Genomic DNA, 17,728 nt, shown 5'->3' on the forward strand with positions numbered 1-17,728 from the left:
AAGGGAGTGGTGTTACACTTGATTAAGCCGAGGTACTAAAGACATTGAAGCTCGAAGGAGCAGTGTTGCACTTGATTAAGCCGAAGAACTCCAGACACTAATTCTCGAGGGAGCGGTGTTGCACTTGATAAAGCTGAGGAACTAAAGATATTGATGCTCAAGGGAGTGGTGTTCCACTTGATTAAGCCGAGGAACTAAAGTCACTGATGCTCGAGGGAGCGGTGTTGCACTTGATTAAGCCAAGGAACTAAAGTCATTGATGCTCGAGGGAGCGGTGTTGCACTTGATTAAGCCGAGGAACTAAAGACATTGATGCTCGAGGGAGCGGTGTTGCAATTAAGCCGAGGAACTATAGACATTGATGCTCAACGGATCTGTGTTACACTTGATTTAGCCGAGGAACTAAAGACATTGATGCTCCAGGGAGCGGTGTTACACTTGATTAAGCCGAGGAACTAAAGACATTGAAGCTCGATGGAGCGGTGTTGCACTACACTTGATTAAGCCGAGGAACTAAAGACATTGATGCCTGGGGGAGCGGTGTTGCACTTGATTAAGCTGAGGAACTAAAGACATTGATGCTCAAGGGAGCGGTGTTACACTTGATTAAGCCGAGGAACTAAAGACATTGATGCTCGAGGGAGCGGTGTTGCACTGTAATCAATTCTAACTTGAAATTCTCGAATTTAATGGAGTAAAAAATAACAAATCTTATCTCTCTAGCAACTATTTTTACATTACAATGATCTCCTTAAAAAGAAAATGGGTCTAAATTAAATACAACACCGTTACATATAATTGTCACGGTATATCCATAACATATACAGAATGGACCTACTAAAGAATGAACAAGAGCTGTCCGTAAGACAACCAGTGCTCAACTATTCGAAATATTGTCCCAGAAGCAGGAAAATATTACCCTAAATGTTAAAATAACTATAGAGTTTCAAATCAGTATCTGCATTAGTTTTGGAGATAGTAACTTGCATGCAAAACTTTAACCAGAAGTTTTAAGTTCAAAAGGGGACATAATTTGACCAAAATGCAAGTCAGAATTATGGGACTTGATGAAATCAACTTGTTTTATAACCCCGAAGGCACATGTGAAGTTTCAATTTAACATCTGCATTTGTACTGCAGATAGTAACTTGCATGTAAAACTTTAACCAGGATTTTCTAAGTCCAAAAGGGGGCATACTTTGCCCAAAATACAGGTCAGAGTTATGGGACTTGATGCTATTAACTAGATTTATAACCCGAAGACACATGTGAAGTTTCAATTCAATATCTGAAGTTTTGGAGATAGTAACTTGCATGTAAAACTTTAACCAGGATTTTCTAAGTCCAAAAGGGGGCATAATTGCCACAAAATACATGTCAGAGTTATGGGACTTGATCTAGAAAAAGAAAAACTAAGTTTCAAATCTATAATTATGCCTTTAAGTAATAGCTGTATGTACTTGCACGCAAAACTTTAACCAGGATTTTCTAACTCCAAAAGGGGGCATAATTTGGCCAAAATGCAGGTCAGAGTTATGGGACTTGATGCTATCAACTAGTTTTATAACCCCGAAGACACATGTGAAGTTTCAATTCAATATCTGCATTAGTTTTGGAGATAGTAACTTGCATGTAAAACTTTAACCAGGATTTTCTAAGTCCAAAAGGGGGCATAATTGGCACAAAATAAATGTCATAGTTATGGGACTTGACCAAGTGAGGTTGGTAATTGATCTAGAAAAAGAAAAAATATGTTTCAAATCTATATGTCTTTAAGTAATAGCTGTATGTACTTGCACGCAAAACTTTAACCAGGATTTTCTAAGTCCAAAAGGGGGCATACTTTGCCTAAAATACAGGTCAGAGTTATGGAACTTGATGCTATCAACTAGATTTAAAACCCCGAAGACACATGTGAAGTTTCAATTCAATATCTGCATTAGTTTTGGAGACAGTAACTTGCATGTAAAACTTTAACCAGGGTTTTCTAAGTCCAGAAAGGGACATAATTGGCCCAAAATACATGTCAGAGTTATAGGACTTGACCTAGTGAGGTTGGTCATTGACCTAGAAAAAGAAAAAATAAGTTTCAAGCTATATGCCTATAAATGATGGCCATATGTACTTGCATGCAAAACTTTAACTAAGGTGTGACACCGATGCCAACGCCGACGCCAGGGTGAGTAGAATAGCTAGACTATTCTTCGAATAGTCGAGCTTCTTCGAATAGTCGAGCTAAAAACAATGGTGGCATGATAACCACTTGAGACACTATAGATATACAGCATATGGTAAATTTATTTTTGACATGATGGTTATACAACTGCTTTTATTCATGATGATTGTTTGATTCACTGATTAACTGTAAGATTTTAGTCTTCTTTCTAAAGACTGGTGCTAATTTCGACGAATCACACAGTTCTCATATATATTCAAAATCCGAGTTTCACTTCTATATCACTGAAACAATATTTACAACATTAAATAGAAAATTTCTTTCATAAAAGCCTATTTGACAGTTCTTCATGTTGAAAATAGCTAAACAATATAAAGTGAATACTAACAACTCAAGATATGGAATGAAACAAGTATAAAGGTACAACATGCAATTAATGACACTGTTTCTCTGTATGTTCAGTAAGAGGCTTTAAATCAATTTTCCTTGAATACATGATTTACTTCTATACAACAGGCTTTCATTTTTTTTTTCATTGTTAAAGAAGTTTCAAAAATCGTACTTGAACCATAAAAATAACTGTGTCTCCTCTTGGTTAAGCTTTTATATATATTTTATTTCTGAGATAAATTTGTGATCAGGCATTAGAATAACTATAAAAGCCAGCAGGTTATGTTCTAAAATATTCTATATATCTTCAACATAAAAACTGTTTACAAACAAGAATCCCACTGGTCTGTAACACTTCCAGGGATGTTTGCGTCCAGCACAAGTCTTATGTAAAACATAAACATTCATTGAAACAAAATATAACACATTGCAGAGTCTATACTAAATGTATGTTCCGATTATTAACCCTTGTCATTTTTTCTATTCAGCTAGCTAGACTGTAAACGTCCTCATCTGAAGTCTTCAGCTGAAAACATACCCTGAAACACAAAACAAGCTCAAATTAAAATGCATTCTGAGAAACCAAAAAATATAAATGGTAGCTGGAATTTGTCCAAATCATCTTATGGACAGAAAAACTACAAAATGATATGATGATTGGATAAGCACATTTCCATTTTCATTGATTATCAGAGGGCCTTTGTTACAATTAACAGAGATCTTTATGGATTTATGGATTGGTAAAATCAGGTATAAGCTGTAAAATGACTAACATGCTAAATGTATATATTGTAATGTTCATGCTTGTGTAAAATATTTCTGATTTTTTCAATGTAACTATCGGTTTGAAACAGGGTGAGCCCTTATCTCCCTTGCTCTTTATACTCTTTATAAATGATATTGCTGAAAACATGAAAATGCTGTTAAAGCACTACATGATCAAGCCCTTAGAGCATATAATAATCTGACCTAGATATCATCAAGGTGAACATTCTGACCAATTTTCATGAAGATCCATTGAAAAATATGGCCTCTATGGAGGTCACAAAATTTTCTATTTTTAGACCTACTGACCTAGTTTTGGACCGCACATGACCCAGTTTCGAACTTGACCTAGATATCATCAAGATGAACATTCTGACCAACTTTCATAAAGATCTCATGAAAAATGTGACCTCTAGAGTGGTCACAAGCAAAAGTTTACGGATGGACGGACGCATACACGCACGGACGACGGACGCTGTGCAATCACAAAAGCTCACCTTGTTACTTTGTGACAGGTGAGCTGACAAATATGTTTGACCAAGTGACCCAGTTTTTGACACCACATGACCCAATTTCAAACTCGTCCGAATTTTCAAGGAGATAAACATTCTGACCAAGTTTCATGAAGACTGCAGCAAAAATATGGCCTCCTGTGTTTTTTTCTTCGATTTGGCCTAGTAACCTAGTTTTTTACCCAACCGGACCTCATTTTTAACCTGCCCGAAATTTCATGGAGACAAATATTCTGACCAATTTTCATTAAGATTGGACCAAAAATGTGGCCCGAGTGTAAACAAGTATTTTCTTTCATTTGACCTAGTAACCTAGTTTTTGACCCTGAATGACCCAGATTAAAACTTGTCCATGATTTCATGAAAACAAACATTCTGACAAAGTTTCATGAAGATTGGAGCAAAAAAGTGGCCTCTAGAGTATAAACAAGCTTTTCCTTTGATTTTACTAAGTGACCTAGATTTTGACCCAACATGACCCAGAGTCAAAATCATACAAGACTTCATGATACCAAACATTCTGACAAAGTTTTATGAAGATTGAATCAAAAATGTGGCCCCTAGAGTGTTAACAAGATTTTCCTTTGATCTGACCTAGTGCCTAGTTTCTGACCCCACATGACCCAGATTCAAACTTGGCCTAACGATCATCAAGATATTTCATGAAGATAGGGTCATAAATGTAGCCTCTAGAGTGTTTGTTGCTTTTCCTTCAATTTGACTGGGTGACTTAGTTTTTGACCCCATATGACCCAGATCAAACTTGACCTAGAAATCATCAAGACAAACATTCTGACCAATTCTCATGAGTTTCAAACTTAAAATGTGGTCTCCAGTGTGTTAACAAGATTTTCCTTTGATCTGGCCTAGTAACCTAGTTTTGACCCGACATGACCCAAATTCAAATTAGGCCTAAAGATCATCAAGATAAACATTCTGACCAAGAATCATGACAATAGGGTAAAAAATGTGGCCTCTTAGAGTGTTAACAAGCTTTTCCTTTAATTTGACTGGGTGACCTAGTTTTTGACCCCACATGACCCAGATTCTAACTTGACCTAGAAGTCATCAAGACAAACATTCTGACTAATTCTCATGAGTTTCAAACTTAAAATGTGGTATCTAGAGTGTTAACAATATGAAAGCCAGACAATAATTTTCTATTTTATGCTCTGGCGGCCATTTTGTGCAGCGAAGCTGAATGTGCCAGCGATATGCACAACTAGGCTTGGTACTGACCCCTAGTAAAGTTTCGTCAAAATCCGGCCAGCAGTTTGACCTGTGAAAGCCGGACAAGCTTAATGCAGACGGACGGACAGACACAAGGTGAATGCAAAAACAATATGTCTCAGAGACATAATAAAAAGAGACTGAGTGAAAGTGCATCAAGAACAAGAGCTGTCTGTTGACAGCGCGCTCAACTATTCAAAGAATTGATGGAAGTATGGGATCAAAATATTTCCAGAGGTTTTCAGACAAAAGAAGAAAACTAGATAAGACAAACAATGTACCTGTATTTGTGGATTTGGATAAGTCTTGCACTATATGACAATGTGTGACCATGATGGTAAGCAAGTGCTCAAAGTTTCAAAGCCATATACCAAACATTTTAGACAAAATATGGAATGGTATGCGAAATTTAACTAATTTCTATGTCAAAAAGGGCCATAACTGAGCGAAAGTCCTTGTCCTAGTTAATGTACTCTTGCCTTCATATGTAGACTATGATGGTAAACAAGTGGTCAAAGTTTCAAATCCAAACAGGTTAAGCAAAATATGGACTGGTATGAAACATTTAGCGGATTTTCAAGTCAAAAAAGTGTGCCATAGTCACAAAATACGCCCATCAAGAGCTTGTTAGAAGAAAAGTTTTTGTTACAGAACTGCACATATGATTCAAATATCATGACAGTAGCTTCAAAAACAAGAGGACCATGATGGTCCTGAATCGCTCACCTGTCCCCACATGACCCAGTTTTGAACTGAGTATGATGTTGTTTTTTTCTATTATTTGACATAGTGACCTAGTTTTTAAGCTCATGTGACCCAGTTTTGAACCTGACCTTGATATCATCAACATGAACATTCAGACCAACTTTCATACAGATCCCATGAAAAATATGGCCTCTAGAGAGGTCACAAGGTTTTTTTATTATTTGACCTACTGACCTAGTTATTGACGTCACGTGACCCAGTTTCGAACTCGACCTAGATATCATCAAGGTGAACACCAATTTTCATGAAGATCCATTCAAAAGTATGGCCTCTAGACAGGTCACAAGGTTTTTCTATTTTTAGACCTACTGACCTGGTTTTTGAAAACAACTGACCCAGTTTCAAACTCGACCTTGATATCATCAAGATGAACATTCAGACCAACTTTCATAAAGATCCCATGAAAAATATGGCCTCTAGAGAGGTCACAAGGTTTTTCTATTTTTAGACCTATTGACCTAGTTTTTGAAGGCACTTAACCCAGTTTCGAACTTGACCTAGATATTATCAAGATGAATATTCAGACCAACTTTTATACAGATCCCATGAAAAATATGGCCTCTAGAGAGGTCACAAGGTTTTCTATAATTTGACCTACTGACCTAGTTTTTGAAGGCACGTGACCCAGTTTCGAACTTGACCTAGATATCATCAAGATGAACATTCTGACCAATTTTCATGAACATCTTGTGAAAAATATAGCCTCTAGAGAGGTCACAAGGTTTTTCTATTATTTGACCTACTGACCTAGTTTTTGATGGCACATGACCCAGTTTCGAACTTGACCTAGATATCATCAAGATGAACATTCAGACTAACTTTCATACAGATCCCATGAAAAATATGGCCTCTAGAGAGGTCACAAGGTTTTTCTATTATCTGACCTACTGACCTAGTTTTTGAAGGCACATGACCCAGTTTCAAACTTGACCTAGATATCATCAAGATGAACATTCTGACCAATTTTCATGAAGATCCATTAAAAAATATGGCCTCTAGAGAGGTCACAAGGTTTTTCTATTATTTGACCTACTGACCTAGTTTTTGACTGCACGTGACCCAGTTTCTAAATTTATCTAGATATCATCAAGGTGAACATTCTGACCAACTTTCATGAAGATCCATTGAAAAGTATGGCCTCTAGAGAGGTCACAAGGTTTTTCTATTTTTAGACCTACTGACCTAGTTTTGGACCGCACGTGACCCAGTTTCGAACTTGACCTAGATATCATCAAGATGAACATTCTGACCAACTTTCATAAAGATCCCATGAAAAATGTGACCTCTAGAGTGGTCACAAGCAAAAGTTTACGGATGCACGCACGCACGCACGCACGGACGACGGACGCCGCGCGATCACAAAAGCTCATCTTGTTACTTTGTGACAGGTGAGCTAAAAACGAAAACAAGGGCTATCGTTAACAAGAGCTGTCCTTAAAGACAGCACGCTCCACTAATCGGCGATTTGACAGTAAAATGAATTTGTCTCAATAAGAGACCTCTACTTTAAAAGGAAGGTTATCAAAACATTTAAGTATGAAAGGGGCATTAATTGTCAAAAATACAAATCAGAGTTATGGGGATTGTTACCACACATGCAGATAATGATGATAAAGATACATTTAAGTTTCAAGTCTTTATCTTATATTGTACTAAAGTTATATCCAGAAAGCGAAGATTGCCAAAAAACTCTAAGTATGAAAGGGGCATAATTCTGTCAAAAATACAATTAGAGTTATGGGGATTGTAACCACACATGCAGATGATGATTATAAAGAAATATTTTTAACATACTTTGTTTGTATGCTGGACAATGTTTATGAGAACATACAGTAAGATATAAGCAATAGTAACAAAGATATGACAGAAAAAACAAAGGTTGCCGAAAAACTTTAACCTTAAAAATAACCTAAGTATAACACCCTGGTGACCTTGACCTTGTGTATAATAGGCCCTGCACCAGCACATACTTTGTTTGCATCCTGAACAATGTTAATGTGAAGTTACAGTTAGATATAAGCAATAGTAACAAAGAAAAACAAAGGTTGCCAAAAAACTTTAACCAAGAAAGTTCACGCCGATGCCGGGGCAAGTAGAATAGCACCTCTATTCTCCGATTAGTGGAGCTAAAAACGATGGATGCTGCCCGAATTGCATATTTGTCAGTGGATGTATAGCTAAGAATTTTAGTCTTAGTAGGTCTCTAGTGCAGGTAACCACACAACACGTCTTGAGATCATAGGTCAAAACATAGGCAAGTTTTGAGGAAAACTTGAAAAATCTTTTTTTCCCTCCATGCATGAAGAAGAAATGCTCCGGACAAAGTTGTCATTCATGTATCTGACTTTTGACTTTTAAGTGTGACCTTGACCTTAGACCTAGGAGACCTGGACCTTGTGCATGACACTCCGTCTCATGATGGTAAACAATTGTTCCAAGTTACATCAAAATCCATCCATGCATGAAGAAGAAATGCTCCAGACGAAGTCATTCTTGTATCTGACCTTTGGCCTCTAAGTGTGACCTTAACCTTGGACCTAGGGACCTGGTTCTTAAGCAAAACACTCTGTCTCATGGTGGTGAACATTTGTGACAAGTTACATCAAAATCACTCCATGCATGAAGAAGAAATGCTCTAGATGAAGTTGTCATTCTTGTATCTGACCTTTGACTTCTAAGTGTGACCTTGACCTTAGATCTAGGGACCTGGTTCTTGCGCATGACACCCGGTCTCATGATGGTGAACAATTGTGCCAAGTTACATCAAAATCCATCCATGCATGAAGAAGAAATGCTCCAGACAAAGTCATTCTTGTATCTGACCTTTGGCCTCTAAATGTGACCTTGACCTTAGACCTAGGGACCTGGTTCTTGCGCAAAATACTCCGTCTCATGATGGAAGCCAAGTTACATCAAAATCAACATTTGTGCCAAGTAACATCAAAATCCTTTCATGCATGAAGAAGAAATGCTCCGGACAAAGTTTGTGGACAAAAGGGTGTTCCCATATTACGTCCCATCTTTCAGACGGTGTATAAAAACCCTATTGACCTTTGATCTCCAAGTATGACCCTGACCTTTAAGCTAGGGTTCTGGGTGTTGCGCATGACACATCGTCTGATCATGGGGAAGATTAATGCCAATTAATATTGTAAACCCTTGATGGATGACAGAGTTCTGGACCTGACATGAAACAGACCCTGTTCATGCCATGTTAACATTTGACTGGCAAGTCTGACCTTGACCTTTGAGCTGGGGATCTGAAAGTTGTACATGTCACATTGACTTATTACGAGGTACATTTGTGCCAAGTAATATTAGAATCCCTTCATGGATGGCAGAGTTGTGGACCGGACAGAAAAAAGGCCCTGTTAACCTTTGACCTCCTATTGTGATCGTGACCTTTGAGCTAAGGGTCCGGGTTTTGTGCACGACACACCGGCTCATCATGGGGAATATTTGTGCCAAGTGATCTTAAAATCCCTTGATGAATGACAGAGTTATGGACCGGACACGGAATTGCGGACGGATGGAATGATAGAATGACAGAAGGATGGAAAAGCACAATCCTATAGTCCCTGAAACTGGTTTTCAACCAGTAGGGGACAAATAAATCACAAGATGTTAGTAGAGCTACTCTGTTCTAAAAAGTTTTACCTTTGCTCGTCTTAAAATAGAATCTTTGCTAGCATCATAGGGGCATTCTTTACTGGGAATTTCTAACACAGCAGGTATTGGATCTGTATACATGTCTATAACATGGCGTATCATCTCTGCTATCTACAATATAAATAACATATACCACATAATAATGCAATATGATATATAATTAGTGCAATATTACATAACAGTTATTCAATCCCATGCACTATTTAAACATGTACATTATTTGACAGGTAAGTAATGACTATGCACAAAATCATATTTTTTTTTCTAAAATAGCATGCTCTAATTCAGCCTTTTATTTTTCAGGCTGGTTATTTTTTCTTCTGACTGAGTTTGGTGAATCATGATGAGAAGTTGTTTAAACATTTTTTTAGCTTTGGCAGTCATTTAAAGGAACCAAGCAGAACCAATTAACAAACTTCAGAGAGAATCATGCAAGGATGTTACAGACCAAGTTTGGTGAATCCATAAATGGTTCTAGGGAAAAATTCATTTAAAGCTTTTTCTATTTTCAGTTCTTGTGACCTCTAAAGGAGGCCAAGTAGGACCATTTTAACAAATTAAAGAGAGGATGCTACAGACCAAGTTTCATGAAGATCCATCATCAGGTCCGTGTCATGAAGTTAAAGAGTTTTTCTTTTTTACCTCTGGCCAAAGAGGCCAAATGCAACCATTGCACCAACATTTGGAGAGAGCCTTCATACTACAGACTAAGTTTAGTGAGAATCTATCAAGTTATTATATTATTGTATCAGATTAATACAGCAACCTTTTCATAATAAAAATGTTCAAAGGTGCTTTACATACAAAGGCAGTCACTCAGGATGCCAAATTCAACCTCTACAGAGTGCGAGAAAGCTTTCAACACAGAGAGAGAAATCTTTTATTATACGAGTATGTCAAAATAACTTAGCTAAGCTAGTTGTGACCAGAGAGCCTGGTTCTTTAATGTGCCTTTATATTTATAGCACCAATACACAGGAAGCCATCTTTCCTGGGAAGAATCAGTACAGACCTGCTAGTTGGGAGACACTCATGAGAATTTCAGGAATGTCTTGTGCCTGGACCTGGATTAAACTTTTGATCGAGTTACCGCCACACCACTAGTTCATATGAAGAAGTTATTTACAGCTTTTTTTCTAGTTTTAGGTCATGCGGTCAATAAATAATGCCAAGTGTAACCATTAGAACAAACTGAAGAGAGGACTATATAAGAATGTAACAGACACAGTTTGGTAAAACAAACAAAGCAGTTCATGACAACAAGTTGATTAAATGATTTTCTATTTTAAGCTCTGGCAGCCCCTAAACTGGTCCAAGCAGAATCATTTGAATAAAATTGAGGGAGGACTATAAAAGGGTGTTACAAACCAAGTTTGGTAACAAGACGGCCAAGATGGCCCTAGGTCGCTTACCTGAGTAACACACCATAACAGTGTAAACATGTTTTACCTAGTGTTTTCATTGAGACAAATATTCTGACCAATTTTCATTAATATCTGACCAAAAAAGTGGTCTCTTGAGTGTAAACAAGCCCTTTCTTTGATTTGACCTAGTGACCTAGTTTTTTTAACCCACATGACCCAGATTCGAACTTGTCTAAAATCTCATAAAAACAAACATTCTGACAAAGATTCAGGAAGAATAGAGCAAAAAAGTGGCCTCTGGAGTGTATACAAACTTTTCCTTTGATTTGACCTAGTGACCTAGTTTCTGACCCCATGTGACCCAGATTTAAAGACATGCAAGATTTTATGATAACATTCTGACCAAGTTTTATGAAGATAGAATCCAAAAATGTACCCCCTATAGTGTAAACAAGCTTTTTCTTTGATTTGACCTGGTGACCTAGTTTTTTACCCCACATGACACAGATAAAATTTCATCCGATATTTCATGCAATAACCATTCTGACCAAGTTCAGTGCACATCAAATGAACAAGAGTGTAAACAAGCTTTTCCTTTGATTAGACTGGGTCAGTGCTATACGGAAATATAAAGGGAACATGTAAATCTATGTAGTCTATGTAAAACTTGGTACCCCCAGGCGAGGCCTCTTTTCATCCCAGGGACATAATTTGAATAAACTTTAGTAGAGGACCACAAGGCAATGCTACATATCAAATATCAAAGGCCTAGGTCTTGTGGTTTCAGACGAGAAGATTTTTTTAAAAAAATCCTATATAAGTCTATGTAAATCTTGGGACCCCCGGGGTGGAGCCTCTTTTCAGCCCAGGGTTTTGATTTGAACAATTTTGGTAGAGGACCATAAGGCAATGCTACATACCAAATATCAAAGGCCTAGGTCTTGTGGTGACAAGAAGATTTTTAAAGTTTTTTTTCTATACAAGTCTATATAAAATTGGGACCCCCGGGGCGGGGCCTCTTTTCACCCCAGAGGCAAATATTTCAAACAATCTTGGCAGAGGACCACTAGATAATGTCACATACCTTATATATAAGCCCTATGCCCTGTGGTTTTTGACAAGAAGATTTTCAAAGATTTTTTCCTATATAAGTCGATATAAACCATGTGACCCTTGGGGCAGGGCCATATATGAACCTGGGGGGGGAGGGGGGGTAATTTGAATAATCTAGGTAGAGGACCACTAGATGATGTTACATACCAAATATCAAAGCCCTAGGCCAGGTGGTTTTGGACAAGAAGATTTTCAATGTTTTCCCCTATATAAATCTATGTAAACCATGTGAGCCCCCCAGGGCAGGGCCATATTTGACCCTAGGGGGATAATTTGAACAAACTTGGTAAAGGACCATTAGATGATGCCACATACCAAATATCAAAGCCCTAGCTACTGCGGTTTTGGACAAGAAGATTTTTAAAGTTTTTTCTTTAAGTTGCCATGGCAACCAGAGTTCTATATGGAATTCATTTCTTTGACTAATTTTCAATGAGGATCATGCAAAGAACATTTCTGTGAAGTTTTATAAAAATTGGACTGGTGGTTTAGACTGGGAGGTGTTGATGGACGACGAACGAAATTATATTTTAGCATTTATGTGCATGTACATGGTATATGCTTATTTTTTGTTTCAAACTGTTGCTGTCAAAATTAACTAAACATTATAAAAATTGAACAGGCATGAAACAAACTGAATTAGAGAAAAGACACATAGACAGGAAGTCGATACTTCATTACAGTTTAGTTAAACACTGAATAGACATCTGTCACCAGTTTCCCCCAGAAAACTTCAATATCAACTCAAATGATTTGTTTATAAAATGTTCAAGATTAGTTGTAACAGCTTGCTGTCAGCTGATACAGAAAAACTTACATTTTGATTTATGAGAATGATGGCAATATCAGTACGCTTCACAAAGTTACGGAACACCTCCTCTATTTCCATTACACTCGTATCTAAAATATAAACATAAATAGTAACAGAAATAATATGAAATACAATCTGAAATGACTCAAAATTGTGTAATGAATGAGAATTATGAAACAAGAAATGCATTTAAGAAACGCACTTGCCCCAACAATAGCAAACCAGTGACACAGTTTGTGACCTTGACATTAGTGGAACAGAATCATAAAAAGGATCAGGAGCATAAACATTTTTTTCCTAAAATGATAAAAGCTTTTATTTCAAAACAACTTTCATCAAAGTAAAATTTCTTGAAAATTTTAAATTACTTTTAGGAGTACAAAATGTATTTTTTCCTAAAATGTTATTTAATTTATTTTCAGCAAAAAAATTCTGGAAATAATCTGAACCAAAACAAGAGCTGTCAGAGGACGGCAATGCTCGACTATTCAACAGCCTTGTCAATTGAATGAATACAAAAGTCGATAAAAGGGGCATAATTTTGTAAAAATGGGAAAAAGGGTTATGAAACCTTCACAGTGCTTATCAGCTCATAAAGTGAACAAGTGCGTGAAGTTTCAATCCTTTCCCATAAGTGGATACTGAAATACCAGCTTACATACAAAAACTTAACCAAAAACTGCTAAGTCATAATTTTGAAAAAATTGCAAAGTAGAGTTATAGGACCTACACAGTGCATGCCAGATCATGACAGTGAACAAGTGTGTGAAGTTTCAATCCATTCCCATTAGTGGGTACTGAGATACCAGCTTACATACAAAACCTTATCCAAGATTTTCTAAGTCAAAAAGGGGACATAGTTTTGTAAAAAAGCAAAATAGAGTTATGGAACCTGTGCAATGTAGGTCAGTTTATCATAATGAATAAGTGTGTGAAGTTTCAATCCATTCCCACAAGTGGTTACTGAGATACCAGCTTACATACAAAACCTTAACCAAATCGGGACGCCTACGCATGGGTGAGTCCAATAGCTATCTAGACTATTAAAAAAATCTCTGCCTTAAGATATCACTTTCTGGAGCTGAAAAAATAATGGTGCTGTGACCTAGAGTTGATGAAGACAGCTGATTATATAAGAAAGCAAAGCTTTCATTGACATGCCTGGAGCATGTCAGATGTGTAACCTAATCAATCAATATTGACCTTATTGGTGTTGCTCAAAACCTCTTACATCAGGTTGATGTTGCTCTAAATCTCTTACACCAAGCTGTCATTGCTCTAAATCTCTTACACCAAGCTGTCATTGCTCTAAATCTCTTACACCAAGCTGTCATTGCTCTAAATCTCTTACACCAAGCTGTCATTGCTCTAAATCTCTTGCACAAAGATATTGCTCTAAATACTTACACCAAGTTGAACTGACACTGTATGCATATATGTATGATGAGGTATGACAGTTCAAACAGTATGCTCATCATACATATAAGCATACAGTTTGAACTGGCACACCTCATCATACATATAAGCATACAGTTTGAACTGACACATCTCATCATACATGTAAGCATACAGTTTGAACTGCACACCTCATCATACATATAAGCATACAGTTTGAACTGACACATCTCATCATACATATAAGCATACAGTTTGAACTGCACACCTCATCATACATATAAGCATACAGTTTGAACTGACACTCCTCATCATACATATAAGCATACAGTTTGAACTGACACTCCTCATCATACATGTAAGCATACAGTTTGAACTGACACACCTCATCATACATATTAGCATACAGTTTGAACTGACACACCTCATCATACATGTAAGCAAACAGTTTGAACTGACACTCCTCATCATACATGTAAACATACAGTTTGAACTGACACACCTCATCATATATATAATACAGTTTGAACTGACACACCTCATCATACACATTGGCAAACAGTTTGAACTGACACACCTCATCATACATATAATGATATAAGCATACAGTTTGAAATGACACACCTCATCATACACATTGGCAAACAGTTTGAACTGACACACCTCATCATACATATAAGCATACAGTTTGAACTGACACACCTCATCATACATATAAGCATACATTTTGAACTGACAAACCTCATCATACACATTGGCAAACAGTTTGAACTGACACACCTCATCATACATATAAGCATACAGTTTGAACTGACACACCTCATCATACACAATAATGTGTATTTCATTGTCTAAAGTATACTATCTAGCCTAAAAATCAATATTACCCGCGGCCATTTCCATTTATAATACACAATACACAGCGTGTCATCAACCTGGGGATTAGAGATTCGACATCCATTATGCAACGCTTCCACGTGCCTCTCGATCTTTAGACTTTAATTTAACATGTGATATCAGATACACCAATGACAGCTTTCGATGTAGAATGCGTGACGTATTTTATTGGCAAAATTATTTAGCTCCTTCTTTACATATATGTCATCGCTGATTGAAGTAATTTGGCGAGGTAGTTTACTGTTATCGTCAAAGAAATGAAAATCATGTTTCACAGACTGCATGAATAACAAGAGCACCACCATGCGGGTGCTGACGCTCATCTGATTTTTTTTTTGTATAATAGAAAAATTGTCCTACCCATGATTTTCTAAATCCAAAAAGGGCAATAATTATTGCAAAAAGCAGGATAGAGTTATGTTTCTTGATGTACAGAGTCAGCTTATGATGGTGAACAACTGTTGCAAGTTTCAAAGCAATAGCTTGAATAGTTTAGGAGAAAAGCTGACCTAAATATAAAACTTAACTAATAAATCTGATATTTTCTAAGTCCAAAAGGGGCAATAATTATTGCAAAAAGCAGGATGGAGTTATGTTTCTTGCTGTACAGGGTCAGCTTATGATGGTGAACAAGTGTTGCAAGTTTCAAAGCAATAGCTTTGATAGTTTAAGAGAAAAAGTTGACCTAAACATAAAACTTAACCAAGAAATCTGATATTTTCTAAGTCCAAAAGGGGCCATAAATCTTGCAAAAAGCAGGATGGAGTTATGTTTCTTGCTGTACAGGGTCAGCTTATGATGGTGAACAAGTGTTGCAAGTTTTAAAGCAATAGCTTTGATAGTTTAGGAGAAAAGCTGACCTAAACATAAAACTTAACCAAGAAATTTGATATTTTCTTAGTACAAAAGGGGCCATAAATCTTGCAAAAAGCAGGATGGAGTTATGTTTCTTGCTGTACAGGGTCAGCTTATGATGGTGAACAAGTGTTGCAAGTTTCAAAGCAATAGCTTTGATAGTTTAGGAGAAAAGTTGACCAAAACATAAAACTTAACGAGGCAACGCCGATGCAGACGCCGACGCCGACACCGATCAAGTGATGACAATAACTCATCATTTGTTTTTCAAAAAATCAGATGAGCTAAAAAAGCAATGACAGGTGTTAAATGAAAAGCACACATCAGTTTGAGTTATAAATTTCGCGGCAATGTTTTTTCATATAAATCTGATTTATACATGCTTTAACGAGCGGAGTCACGAATGAAGTGTCAGAGTATTCATTTCAAAGTTAGATCTGTATTTTGTAGCCCCACCCCCCACCATCCCCCCACTCAGTTAGCTGAGAAGTGGCATATACTCATCAAAGATGCACCTACTATTTTGGCACAGGAATAATAATAATATTTTCTCAAAATTTAGACCCAGAAACACACCAGAGGCCACCATTCAATACCTGTATTTCATAATATTCCAGGGTGAAAACCCCCCCCCCCCCCCCCCCCCCCCACAAAAAAGCCGCTCCCATCAAGAGGGTACTAACCCCTTAATTAGCTCAAAATTTTGGACCTAAAAATGCACCATAGGCCACCATTTCATGTCTGTATTTCAAAAATTTCAAGGGGGGAGCCCCCTGACCCCCAATAAACATTTTAACAATAAAATAATGTAATAAAACTTTAAAAATGACAAATTGTTGCAACATGCGCAGTGAGTTGGAGAATACAGAATCTTCAACAAGAGGGTCATGATGGCTCTAGATTGCTCATTTGAATTTCAGAGCTTAAACTGGCTAGACAGCGTGCAACTTTAGAAGACCATAATATAGTCCAGGTGTTGAAAGTTCCAGAGACAATAAAAGTTTATGACATTAATTAGTGTGACAGATTACAGAGAGTTCAAACATCATATGGTTCTTAGGTCTTTAAAATTGTGTGGACAAAACAACAATTGGAGCAGGCTGATGGTATTTTGGAAGGTCTCAGACTCTTTATTATAGTTCTAATTTTTACCTCTAGCAGCCCCTTAAAAGGACAAAGTGCCTAAATTTGCATAAAATTCAGATGTGATCTACATTTAATAATGATGCTACAGACCAAGTTTGTGATGAAGATGCATCAAGTGGTTCATGGGAAATTATTTCTATTTTTAGCTCTAGTTGCCCCTTAAAAGGGGACATTTAAACATATTTGGGGGAGGATCTTACAATGATGCTACAGACCAAGCTTGAATGAAGACCTATCAAGCGGTTCATAAGAAGAAGTCATTTAAAGGTATTTCTATTTTTAGCTCTAGTAACCCCTAATAGGGGTCACGCTCAACCATTTGAACAAGTTTGGGAGAGGATGTTATATTTGGTACAATTCTAACTAGTAGTTTCAAAGAAGATGTCATCTGAAGAAAAGTGTGGATGGAAAGACAGACGATCGACAAATGATCAAGAGACAGTGAGCGATCACAATAGCCCGCCCAAATACTTCTTGCTCAGGAAAGCTAAAATCCTAAAAGGCAAACATCTTAAGAAGTGAATTATAACTTTAAGTTCTTTTTTAAATACATACTTTTGTTAACTACTAAGAAATTGGGCTCCCTTTTCTTGTTTATTTCACCAATCCCTCCTAATAAAAATCCTGTACAGGTGTCCTG

At 37.0% G+C, this 17,728-nt stretch overlaps 1 protein-coding gene across 1 annotated transcript in view; it reads right to left on the reverse strand.

Annotated features, from left to right (window-relative positions):
• Positions 1–718: 718 nt before the first annotated feature.
• Positions 719–17,728, reverse strand: part of LOC128559842 (V-type proton ATPase subunit F-like) — a 45,780-nt gene continuing 28,770 nt past the window's right edge. The window contains exons 2-5 of the mRNA XM_053552563.1: positions 17,644–17,725; positions 12,802–12,884; positions 9,496–9,618; positions 719–3,105 (exon numbers count right to left, since the gene is read on the reverse strand). Of these exons, the coding sequence (XP_053408538.1) occupies positions 3,076–3,105; positions 9,496–9,618; positions 12,802–12,884; positions 17,644–17,725 (318 nt within the window). The 3' untranslated portion in view covers positions 719–3,075. The remainder of the gene's footprint in view (positions 3,106–9,495; positions 9,619–12,801; positions 12,885–17,643; positions 17,726–17,728) is intronic.

This window comes from Mercenaria mercenaria, chromosome 10 (genome assembly GCF_021730395.1).
Source record: "Mercenaria mercenaria strain notata chromosome 10, MADL_Memer_1, whole genome shotgun sequence".
In the NCBI taxonomy this organism is placed as follows: domain Eukaryota; kingdom Metazoa; phylum Mollusca; class Bivalvia; order Venerida; family Veneridae; genus Mercenaria; species Mercenaria mercenaria.